The sequence below is a fragment of the Hippocampus guttulatus genome, chromosome 17, assembly GCF_054856545.1.
Source record: "Hippocampus guttulatus isolate MCC_2025c chromosome 17, RoL_Hgut_1.0, whole genome shotgun sequence".
Taxonomy (NCBI): domain Eukaryota; kingdom Metazoa; phylum Chordata; class Actinopteri; order Syngnathiformes; family Syngnathidae; genus Hippocampus; species Hippocampus guttulatus.
Window position 1 is genome coordinate 1901987 of NC_141277.1, and position 11539 is coordinate 1913525.

The 11539-nt window shown below is 47.0% G+C and overlaps 2 protein-coding genes across 2 annotated transcripts; both read right to left on the bottom strand.

Annotated features, from left to right (window-relative positions):
• On the bottom strand, positions 1-6267 carry c6.2 (complement component 6, duplicate 2). Its single transcript, XM_086134433.1, has 18 exons — positions 6206-6267; positions 5548-5601; positions 5311-5467; positions 4958-5102; positions 4606-4747; positions 4143-4281; positions 3653-3823; positions 3245-3488; positions 2974-3093; positions 2727-2893; positions 2407-2632; positions 2100-2268; positions 1867-1978; positions 1586-1718; positions 1311-1505; positions 1130-1217; positions 794-1038; positions 1-694 (listed from the first exon to the last, which is right to left on the bottom strand). The coding sequence occupies exons 4-18, from the start codon at positions 5037-5039 to the stop codon at positions 516-518; spliced, it is 2412 nt and encodes an 803-aa protein (XP_085990559.1). The 5' UTR covers positions 5040-5102; positions 5311-5467; positions 5548-5601; positions 6206-6267; the 3' UTR covers positions 1-515.
• An 818-nt stretch (positions 6268-7085) lies between these two features.
• rgs7bpb (regulator of G protein signaling 7 binding protein b) lies at positions 7086-11015 on the bottom strand. Its single transcript, XM_086134434.1, has 6 exons — positions 10473-11015; positions 10149-10321; positions 9351-9481; positions 8936-9074; positions 8742-8812; positions 7086-8389 (listed from the first exon to the last, which is right to left on the bottom strand). The coding sequence occupies exons 1-6, from the start codon at positions 10593-10595 to the stop codon at positions 8298-8300; spliced, it is 729 nt and encodes a 242-aa protein (XP_085990560.1). The 5' UTR covers positions 10596-11015; the 3' UTR covers positions 7086-8297.
• Positions 11016-11539: the final 524 nt, after the last annotated feature.

Here is an 11539-nt window from a genome sequence, read left to right on the forward strand (position 1 = left end):
GAGATTGTCATGTCATGTCTTTATTGTGTCCAAGCAAATTGCAACCTTTGGTAACGACTATCATCCATTTTGCGACACTCATCGTAACGCTTTGTGAAACATGTCTCAGTCTCTATTTAGCCCGTATTATGTCTGTCGCGCACGTAGCATCACATGATTTTTCATGACATTGAAAAGCGGTGAGAGCAAACAGAAGTGATTCACTAAATGGGGTCAAAACATATGAATGAAAAAGAGTGGCAGAATAGAACAAGGCAGCCGTGGCAAGCTCGCTAGAACGTCAAATTCCAAAACTGCTTCCAAAGTACACTTGCTTCTCCATAATCTGCGTATTGTCAGTGCATTTAGGTGGGCCTGATTTCGGCAGTCCATCTTTAGCTTATTTAAAACTCCGATGCACATATTTTCTGGTCATTTAGAATTATGGCAGGAGTATTTTTGTATCATGTATTTTGCTTTTTTGAAAATGTAATTTTTCACAAAAGTATAATGACGTCATTTTTTTGGTGAGGTGATCAGGATTCGCACACACCTTCATTGAGGATCTCAAATTGATAGTTGGCACACCTCAGAGCAGCCATGGAGCAAAGGTCCACACTGCGAGTCCTCTGGATCCTGGTTAGCGTCAGACAGAACTTGTGCTTCTCAACTTGGGGACACTCGCGAGCAGCAATGCACTCACACTTCTGAGATGCTGTAGACACAATGAGGACGGACACAAATTTGTTTGGATTGATTGATTCCATTTCAGTTGTAAAAAATGGCCAACAAAATAATCATCAGTCACACTTACATGAACATCTCTCCCATTCATAACACGTGTCAAGATCACACGACTCTTTGAGAGAACTCTTGGAGGCAAACTTGGCTCGGAAACGGGCCCACTCCAGTTTATCCGGATCCACGGTGTCGCAAGCGCCTTTGGCGATAAAGAAGAGTGGATCGCCGTGGCAACGGCCGGCGTGGAAGGAGCAGAGGGACATCGGCACAGTGACGTTGATGTCAGTGTTCAGGATACAGAGATCCTCTGGTTCAGATCTGGGTGTACAATCACACACACACACAGATATATATAGACGTTACTGTATGTATCGTCCACAAAATGAAAGAATATGTGTGAAAAACTTACAGGCAATTCTCCCGCGGTATGCAGACACACTGGGAGCCTTGGTGTTTCTCCCCTGGACCACACTGACTGTCCGGTTCAAAAGGTTCCTCTGTAAAGTAACGAGAGAAGTCTTGTGTTTCTCGAGGGAAAATATAAAATATCAGAAAATGATATTTTCACACATGACGCCGCATGCATGTACCATTGGTGCAGTGCAATCCTGCAGGTAACGGAGGTTCCCAGGTGAGAGCGTCGCTGCACCTGTAAAAGCCTCGAGGCAGCGGCGATAAACCCGCCTCAACACAGTTCAAACCCACCGAATCGGCCACTTTGTACTCTTCTTTGCTGGGGAACAACGTCATGCCGTCAGGAATATCGGGGGGAAGACATATCTTTCCTAAAAGTGGAGGAGAACATGCAATCATGAAGAAAGGCAGATCATGACATGACAACTTATTCCAAGAATCCGAAACCCACTCAGGCAGCTTCCTTTTGATTGGCTCCACGTCCCGTCAGGGAGACAATTGATGAACTGGAAACCCTCCAGCTCAAATCCTGTGAAACACTGGAACTCTTCATCCTCGCCAAAATTATAGTATTGCTTTGCTTTCTGGACACAAAAAAATGGAAAGGTTAAAGAGAAAGAAGATCACTTCTGGGATTGCCGTGGAAAAAGTGCAAATGTATCCTGCCAGACAGCCACTGATGTGACACGCGCCACAAAAAAATGGTATGCGCATGAATATGATTGCCTTTACCCTGAGGAAGCTGTTGTCAGGCGGCTTTGGCCTGCGACAACCCTGCACACCAGGAGGAAGCTCCTCCCTCCATCCGGTCGTGAAGTCATCATCATTGTCACATGTTTCATGTCTGGACAAGACAACAAGAAGGGAAACAGTCAGATTCATTTCCACGACTATAATTCCCGTCATTGGTTGTAGCGGGTGGAGTTGACTCTCGTCATGTGTTTTCTTGTTTGAACTTCTCCTACGGTTTGAAAAGGGAGATGTGACACGGTTCCTCATCACTGTCGGGACCCCTGCAGGGTTGGCCTCCTCTCAGGGGGGCAGGGTTGTCACACCTCCTTCTGCGATGTCTCTTCATGGAGGCGCCACAGCGACTCCACGGCCCCCAGCAGCTCCAGGAGCCATCGACTTCCTCTGTGAGTTTCAAAACATACAAGTCGATAACCAGAGAGGTATTACTTCAACAATTCTTTGTCATGAGCGGAGTTTCGTTTCACTCATCCAGCTGACGATCACGTGTCGGGTCACAGATCGCACAGTGATCAAGTGTACCTGAATCGTAGTCAGGAGCTCTCTGCTCACAGTTGGGCCCAAATGTGCCGGTCTGGCAGGCACACTTGCACTCAGTCCCAAAGAGAAAAGCTCTGGCATTGTTGGGGCAGGGGGCGCACTTGCAGGTATCAAACTCTTGCAAGTACTGCAGCAAGGCTTTGGTCAGGTGCCTCCTCTTTGTGGCCGCACACGGGATCCCCCGCACCAGATCTAGGATTGGCTGCACCTGGTTCATCACGAAATGTAAAGTCGGTCCTTCGTTTGATTTTCTTTGAATTGAATTCAATACATTCCGCGTGTTTCAATCTTTTCAATTGAACCTTGAAATCAACCACAGCGGGATTATCGAGGACAGACTTGGCCCAGTTCTTGAAGGAGGTTCGATCAGGAGCGGGGCCTTGCCTCTCCCAGGCCAGAGACGCCGCCTCTCTGGTCCGTCCGCCTTTCACCGCAGAGTAGGACTTTTCCGCTGCCTGGATGTATGAGCCTGGCCCGGACAACAACATGAAAACAAATACACGCTGGCAATACTCGTCTTTGTGTTTGCTGTTGCCAAGTGGCAGGAACCTTGATATTTTTGAGTCATTTTGTTGTCGGCGCACATCGGTAGAGCCCTCCCTTGAGCCAGAACGATTCTCCATTTGGTCTCTCGGCCCAGACAGCCTTTGACATGTTCCTCCGTTTCACCTGTTGGCGAGAAACCATAAAGAATGTCGCCGCACAAAAAGGACATCGCATTTGTAGTATTTCTGAGTTAAAATTCCTTGTTACGGGTTTAATGCAACATTGGATAGCTTTTAGTTCCATGGAGTACCAAGAACCACGGGGCTTCCCGCACCTGAACTGGTAAGCTCCTCTCGGTTGTACTGGTAGAGCAGATCATAGAGGCCTCCAAGTGTCCCTGAGCTGTAGTAATGAGTTCCAAAGCGTTGAAAGATGTTTCTGTAGAGGCCGTAGTTGTATTCGACGGGAAGAGCGTGGAGGAACTTGAGGAACGGTCCGGACAAGACCAAATCGCTTGGGTCCCGAACTTTGAAGGTGGACACAGGCAGAACCTGGTGCACCCGGAAAAACATGGAATCCTAACAAGAACAATGATTACATTTAACTTGGTCGATGAAACAATCCTCATGCGATTGTTCAACATCGCTCACAATATTTTTCCTTCAACAATCCGCGAAGGAGCAAAGCCGCGAAAGGTGAACGTGTTAGTGAAGTCACTATTTGAACTCGTTTGCTTACTCACCGATTTCTTTGACGCTTCGAACGCGTCCTTTGACTTTATATGTGACGTCAAAAACCGCCGTCCAAAGAAAAAGACGTCTTGGTTTCTCTCCTCCTCATTGGACTTCTTCACATGAATGGACTCGGAGTGCAGAGGGCGGGGATCCGTGCTGAAGTCTTCCATCACGCCAGCCTTCACGACCGCGACCACAACAAAATGAATAGCAACTTTGTTGCAAGGATCCAATCGAAGGCAAACCAGAGGGCGTGGCCCCGTCTTTCACTAACTGATGGGTTTAAATGCCAAATTTGTGTTGTTGTCGAACCAAACGGGGACTTTGAAAGTGGCAGAGACACGCCCTTCCCTCCTCTTAAACCGCTGCTCACGTCGCTTTTCTTCGTTGCACCGTTGAGAAATTAGAGCGCCAAATTGATCGCATTCGCATTCACGTCCTCGACGAGACGAAACCGAAGCGCATCTTCTTTTGGAAGCGGACTGTACTTGACGTTACCTGAATGTCAAAGCTCTCAAAGTTGTGCGGTATCCGATGGTAAAGCAGTGTGCTCTGAGGCCTCCTGATGATACAACTTCCTCCCATGAACATGTTGTCCAGGACGGCCCCTCGCGGCTCATTTGCCAGCGCATCGAACCTTCCAAAATATATCCGTTAGCGGTTCAATCCGGAACACCTTGAAGATGAGCAGAAAGCTAAATAGCGTTTCGGTTATGATAGAGAAGGTCAGGGTGCCGGCTTGCACTGGAAGCTATCCCAACCAAGAGGGGGAGATACACTCACACTTCGCCTCCCTAAAATCATTTCCTTTTCAATAAAACAAACATGGATGTTTTGGAATGTGGGAGCAAGCCAAGTTAGGATGTTGGGCCCAACTGATGTTCATTCTTGTGGGCGAAGCGAGAAGATTTATGGGCGTGGCAGCACGGAATGCGAGCTGCTGCCTTGACCTTTCGCTCACCCGTTCCCCACCAGGTCAGCACCGGGAGCCACTCTCTTCTCGGCTGGACACACAACTTTGAAGTCGGCGCAATCCCTCTCATCGGAGTTATCTTCGCAGTCGTTCTGTTTGTTGCAAGTGAGTGTGGCGTTGATGCAGCGTCCTGAAACAGCGAGCGAAGATGTCAGAAGAAGTCTGCCGCAGATTCAATACCGAGGTTATAATATTTTGGGATTTATTTTTTTTTAAGATGGAAAAAAAAAAATACAGTTTAGTAAACTGTAGTTTTGAAAAACACAATAGTGCCCAAATGTAGTAGGAATTGGCCAAAATAGTAATACTGTCCTCCCAGTAGAAGGCACACCGCCGATACCGTTGTCGCATTTGAAGTTGTCTCTGCAGTCGATTGGTGCCAGCTTGCACTCTGTGGCAGGATAACAGGGCCTCTCTTCCATCAGTTCCACATCGCATGACGCGCCACCAAACTGGGATGGCGTCTGGATCGCCCTGGTCCGTAACTGCGGCAGCGACATCAAAAGAAAAGCTGATCACCGCTTTGTTTTCTCATGCAAAAGATTTCCCTAAAAAATTCGAATGATGGCTGTCCTCCATCCCGAGATCCCTTGTCTCCAATTCCATCACAGTCCTTTGCTCAGATGTCCTTTTTGTAAAACTGAAATGTGCTGACAAAGGAACCTTTTGTACTAGTTTTGCAATGTGACTTGCCTGTTTCTTGGCACAAGGGGAGCAGTCAGACCAGGGCCCAAACTCTGTCAGCAGGCAATTTATGGGACAAGCCTGCGCATTACAAGCTTTGCTGTCACGACTCTCGCACAGCTGCTGACAGCTGCTCTTCCAGTAGTAATCGTCATATTGAAACTTCCTGAACAAAACAAATCTTTTGCATCAGAATCCACAATCTATCGATTTTGATCTGTTTCGCGTCAACCAAGGTGCCCTTGCCTTTGTCTGCTCTGCGTGCCGTGGTTGCATGTCCGGGAGCAGGCAGACCATGGGCTCCAGGGGTAGCGATCACAAAAACAAGACAGACCGGCGGATATCAAAGTGAGGAGTTGGAGCAGCAGGAACAAACCGGTGGAAGAGTCCATCGGGAGGCTTCCAACAAAAACTGAAGGAAAAGTGCATATCCGGGACATAATTACTCATGCATCAAGTCAAACCTTCATATCATATCTTCTTGATGTTTTTTTTTTTTTTTTTTTTTTTAACACAGTGGGTGGGGTCCACCCTGAACCGGTTGCCAGCCGATCGCAGGGCACACATAGACCAACAACCATCCGTGCTCACACTCACACAGAGGGACAATTTAGAGTGTTCAATCAGCCTGCCATGCATTTTTTTTTTAATGTGGGAGGAAACCGGAGTACCCGGAGAAAACCCACGCAGGCACGGGGGAGAACATGCAAACTCCACACAGGAAGGCCATAGCCAAGATCAACCCCACGACCTCTGCACTGTAAGGCCGACATGCTGACCACTGCAAGTCACAGCGTCATGTCTCCGCATGCATCGTTAGAACTGTCGTTTACGTTTTGTTATAACATTACGTAAACTGCATCACAATACACCACGCGAAGACGGATGAAATAGTCTGACTCACCACACACAGGGTGGCGTCTCAGCCGATAACTGTTGAGTCTGGGAGGTTGTCTGCACTGCAGGCAGAGCTGATTCTGAACCGAATTTTGTATTGACAGGTCCTTATATGTGCACCCTCCCTCTGGAATTTCTCCTTGAATCCAGCTCGTTTTGGACCAACTTCCCGCTCAGCGTTCAAAAAAAAAAAAAAAAAAAAGTTCAAATTGGCGTACCTTTTTTGATAACAAAATTCTGAACATGTGAAGTAACATAAACTAGTTGTCCCTCCAAATTACGGGAAGGAAAACACTGAGAGGAGTTTCCCGTGTGTGCCAGATGTGCTCCAGATGTGCCGTGTTGAATCTTGACACGTTCATATTGAGAGAGAAGGAAACGTTTTCTGCCCTGCAATTTCACAATCTTGCACTCACACGGTGCTCAGTGATGCTTTATTCTCGTCATGCCGTATTTGTGAAATGGATCCATGGTTAGGAGTGTTTCAGAAAAAGTTGGCTCTTTCTCAGTTACATGGGTTGTTTTTCATTGTTTTTGGACTACGTCCATCATTACCAGACCGAGATGTCGTCGATATGGCCAAAATATCGCAAGGACATAATTTATGAGTTCCATTCGAGAACCCCTTGAACCCGCAACAGTGAATAGCATTCATTTTGAGGAAATATGACTTTCCATTTCTCAATCCTGTTTGTTTAAATGTGGTCTTGGGAAAGGAATGAGAACATTATCCTCTCCTCGGCCATGATGACAAATGTTTGTGCTATATTTGTAGCATCCATCCATTAGTGACATCTGACACGTACGGGACCGCGGGAATACAATGAAGCCACTTTTAAATGTCCGTATTTTTAATGGCCATATGCTTACAATTCGGAAAACTGAAGTACTGGATAGAAAACTTTATTCACATTATAAAATTAAGCTGTACATACATAGGCGTTGCTTGTCTACATAGAAGGACACTAACTACACAATACATGCCATGATAATAAAAATACGCATGAAAAGAATGGTTCAAGATCAACATGAACTTTTCAATTCCTTTGCATTTACATTCAGTGGAGAAACGACTGGAGTACAGATCGATGTGATCAGTGACATTTGTCTTCAAGTGGAATCGTGTTGAGTTTCTGCGGAAAGATGTCAAGCTGAAAAAGACGTTGCTTGGCATGCTGTTGCTGAAAACGACTGTGAGGTCTACTCGTGTCCGCTACAGGGGGCAATGACCAAGCCACACATGCATTATTGAAAACGGTCATGACGTCATAAAAGTGTGATTAACAAATGAAGACTTTCATTGATTTCGACCTTGGAGTCTGGGGGGTAATATAAACACAGAGAAGGTCAAATGAGGCCAGTTTTGATTGAACTGGTGGTCACTGGGAAATTGATATCATTCTTTTTTTGGTTTTCCTTTTTACCGGATAATCCGATCCGGTTACCGCCGAAGGAAAGGACAACGGGTGGTTTTCATTCAAACTCAATGTCATGCTGATAAATCTTGCAGTTGGACACGTGTCGTAGTCGATCGTAAAGCACTGAGCAACCAATACCACCACCATGCATCAACACTCGAAAAGGGGAAATCAAAGACGAACAACATCAAGAAAGAAAAAAAAACCGTTGAGACTCGGCAAACGTGAACGGCGATTCCCCTTCGCCCCCTCTCTCTGAAATGAAACGCATCATTGGAACCAGGTGTGGGGATGCGACATCCCACCGACACTGTGAAACATACGGTACGTATCTGGGATTAACACCGTGTACTGTGAAACACATATCGACGGGACACGAGCACAGTGAGAAAACAAGAACGGTGATAATGCTTGTGCATAGCCCAAATATATACAATTTAATTCAATATACTGTATATGTTGAAAACTGAATAATAAATGCAAAACCTTCTCAACTCCTGGAAACACCACGAAAGACTAAAAGGCCGATGCAATCTAAACAGTGCCGTTTGTGGAAAGATATTCTTATTCAATGCTGGAGGACCGTCCGCTGACCGGGGAACGACGGTGTATCTTTCATAAGGACGAGAGGAGAACCAAAAGTGTTGGTGTACAGTACATGATGAACGGAGTCGGCGACTGTTAACCGGACACCATGCAGCAGAGTCCTGGGAAGCGTCTCTTCCTTTGGCGGACCAGCGGGTGTGGAGTCAGATTCAACAAGCTGCTGTCGTCTGTGACACACACAGCATTCGGGTTCATACGTAGTACAAAATACACAATTGGGTCCTCTTCCAACATGAGCGGTTGTTCGTGGATCGAGAAAGTATCAAAACACGGTACCGAGATAAATTACTTCCAAACGTTTTTGACCCCATTAATGTGACCTTTAACCTGTACGACTCAACTGACAAAAACCCGGATATATATCCATTCAAACTCATGTTAAATATGAGTCAGCACACAACTGCCACCGCTTCAAGTGGCTCAGATGAATCCCAAATAAAGTTCAGCCGTTCCCGAAACATCGCATCGGCACGAGTTACAATCGGAAATGGTAAACATCAAATTTCACTCTTGACACACCTTGATTTTTCAGTGGCAAAGGCATTGTGTCCCTGAGTTTGCTAAGCAGATTTCTCATCTCCTGCATATCTCTGCCAACACAAAAACAGAAGTCATGACGAATCAGATTTTTGCACGGGGGGAAAAAAAAGTCTCGAAATGAACACACAGTGTATAGCACGAGGGGAAAAAGTCACTCTGAAAAGTCTGCATACCTCTCGATGTTTTCAATGTGGACTCCCACCAGCCACGGATCGTGAGGGTAGTCGATGGGTGAGGAGGAGCGGTCCTCGAGGATGGGAACATCCGAACTTTCGTCCACCCTGAAGTCCATCTTCGGCTCGGAGTCGGTTCCTCCAGGGCCAAACACAAAATAAAATTTCTTGAAGCAAAATACATACATTCTCCATACTCTGGATTGACAACGCGGCGGCTAAGTTCGGTAAACACGTGGACAAGCTCAGTCTGACAGTGCTGACACAAGCAGTCAGATCATTGTGGTTAGCTTCGTTGCCGAAATTGGTCTACGGTATAAGGAAGTGCTTTGCTCCTCTTTTGTGGGTTTGAATTCGGGGGCGTCGTCGTCGGCCCCATCGTGTGATGTCGCCGTGCGCCGTATGGTAATTGTACTTTTTCTGTGAAGCTGCAACACCCCCAGCAGGCACATGGACTTCAACATCTCCGTGATGAACATCTCCAAGCAACACTGCAGCTGGATGAAGAGCCGGCATATCTCCGGGTGGATCTCTCCGTCCTCCGGGCTGCAGTGGCGGTTGATAAGGGAGGAGTGGGAATTGAAGAAAGGGGCACACAGTCGATAAGAACAGAAGACGGAAAAAGAAATCTCGTAAAATGACAACAGGCCGTGTAAACATGCGCAAAACCCCAAATAAGACTCCCGGGGTAGCCCTTCTCTAATCCGATTATTGGGTCATGTAAACCCGATCGGGTTACCTCATGTCGAACGGATCATTGATTTGTCTCTCGCTCAAGTATTTGCAAAGCGTCTTTTCATCAGACCCGTTTGCAAGTAGCAATGATGCTAACGCGGTGTTCCGGATGGTAATTTAGCAAACAATTGTGTTCACATGATAAGGCGTATTTATTATTCCAAATCGCTACACTTCTTGGTAGTTGACTGTGTTATTTTATTTGACGACACTATACCTTTATTGTGCAGAAGATCAACACTGAATAAACATGAATAAAATATTGAATTTCTCTGTAATTATCGTTGTTGTCAGTAGCAGTCCTTTATAACAAGCAAATTAAAAGCGATACGGGGGAAAAAATGGTTTGCCGATCCGCGAACGGTGTGTACTTGTCTCGAACCGGTCCGTGACGGTCGGGCACCACTGCTATAAATAAGCAACGCAAATCCCGTCCATGCTATTTCATACGGCCACAGAAGGTGACTCTCATGCTTACCCAGACACAGCGATGAGGGCGAGGTCTTGATGCGCAGCCCGGGCCATCGAGCATCCTTTCGCTCGCGTGTAGTGCATCTGAGCCCGCAGGGAGGGACAGTCGGCTGACATCTCACCCACAGAAATGACCTGTTCCCGGTAGAGCGCCACCAGGGTGTTGAATTCCTGCACAGTCTGAACAAAATCATCCGCTTGTTGTTTTCCGTGCAGACAAGCGCGGGTACCGTTGACGTGTTTTCCAAACACAGACCGGCATGCGTTATGCACTTGCACAGCCCTGAAACGGGCTGCTGACGGGAAGCATCTTGCTGTGGCAGAAACTCACCATCCTGCTGACGTCCACGGTGCTCTCCCGGTGCTCCGAATCCGTCGTCGGCCCTCTGGTGACGGGCAAGACGCTGCCAGCGGATCGGGGGCGCTTTTTCCGCCCGCACGGTGCAGAACTCATGCATGCAGAGAGCTCCCGTCTTCTTCTGGCGGCTTGCTGTGTCCTCTAAGCGGAGCAAAAAAAAAAAAAAAAAAAAAAAAGAAGACGATACCGGCGAGGACGCCGCAGGAAAAAAAAAAAGCGCGGTTAGTTAGCCCCGAATGAGGCGAACAGATGTTCCCCGGATGAGGATAGTGTAGCGGGGCGGATGGACCGCCAGCAGCTCCCTCTGCATCCCCCAGCCGAGAGGAGAGTCACCTTCAGCCGCTCGTGAAGGCCGAGGGGGGAGGCTCCGACGTCTTCCGCCGCACGCTCACGTGTGAGGAGGGGAAACAAGTCGTCACCCTCCCGCCTGACTTCGCCTTAACCCTTCAGACGCCGCACAGTCTGAGGACACCTGCAACTGCTACTTTAGCAGAGTTGGGATTTCAAAGATATGAGCTTTTTTGTTCAAGATCCTGGGTACTTTAACACTTCAGTTAAGTTTTCTTGTAATGGACACAAATGTTCAAAATTCAATTTAAAAATGAATTCTGAGCTTTACAAGCTTCTACGTTTTGTGTACAATCCCGCCGCTGTACGGTGCTGGAAAATCATACAAATGATTTGAAATGATTGCCGGGCGGGTTTTAAAATGTTGACGTGTTTACCGAGGGTCAAACCTTGCCATTTTCTGAGAAATGTGAACCAACCCCCCCCCCCCCCCCCAAAACAAATCATAGAGTTAAATTTAAGCTGCGTGTAGCCATGTAGTTAAACAGGACGAACCCCAATTGGATTGTCTTCCAAGTGTTGAATACACAAGTAAGTGATTCAGCACCCCAGCTCGGCATTGAACCCAAAGACCTTCTTGTGGCAATTCCTTTTTAGTCCTTGTCTTATCTTACACCCTTCAGCGTCAGTGTGTGCATTGAGGTAAGAAGCACTCCATGCTACAGTTCTCCAAGCTGCGTCTATATTTGCCT

Bases quoted from the DNA above. Each gene is read 5' to 3' on its own strand.
- c6.2 (XM_086134433.1), bottom strand. From the start codon at position 5,039: ATGGAAGAGAGGCCCTGTTATCCTGCCACAGAGTGCAAGCTGGCACCA. The intron at 2,633-2,726 runs GTTCAATTGAAA...GTGATGAACCAG, and splicing joins CCGCTGTGGTTGATTTCAAG to GTGCAGCCAATCCTAGATCT. The intron at 1,719-1,866 runs GTAAAGGCAATC...TTTTGTGTCCAG, and splicing joins CTGACAACAGCTTCCTCAGG to AAAGCAAAGCAATACTATAA.
- rgs7bpb (XM_086134434.1), bottom strand. From the start codon at position 10,595: ATGAGTTCTGCACCGTGCGGGCGGAAAAAGCGCCCCCGATCCGCTGGC. The intron at 9,482-10,148 runs GTAAGCATGAGA...CCGCCACTGCAG, and splicing joins GCCCTCATCGCTGTGTCTGG to CCCGGAGGACGGAGAGATCC. The intron at 8,390-8,741 runs GTGTGTCAAGAG...TGTGTGTCACAG, and splicing joins TTTGCCACTGAAAAATCAAG to ACGACAGCAGCTTGTTGAAT.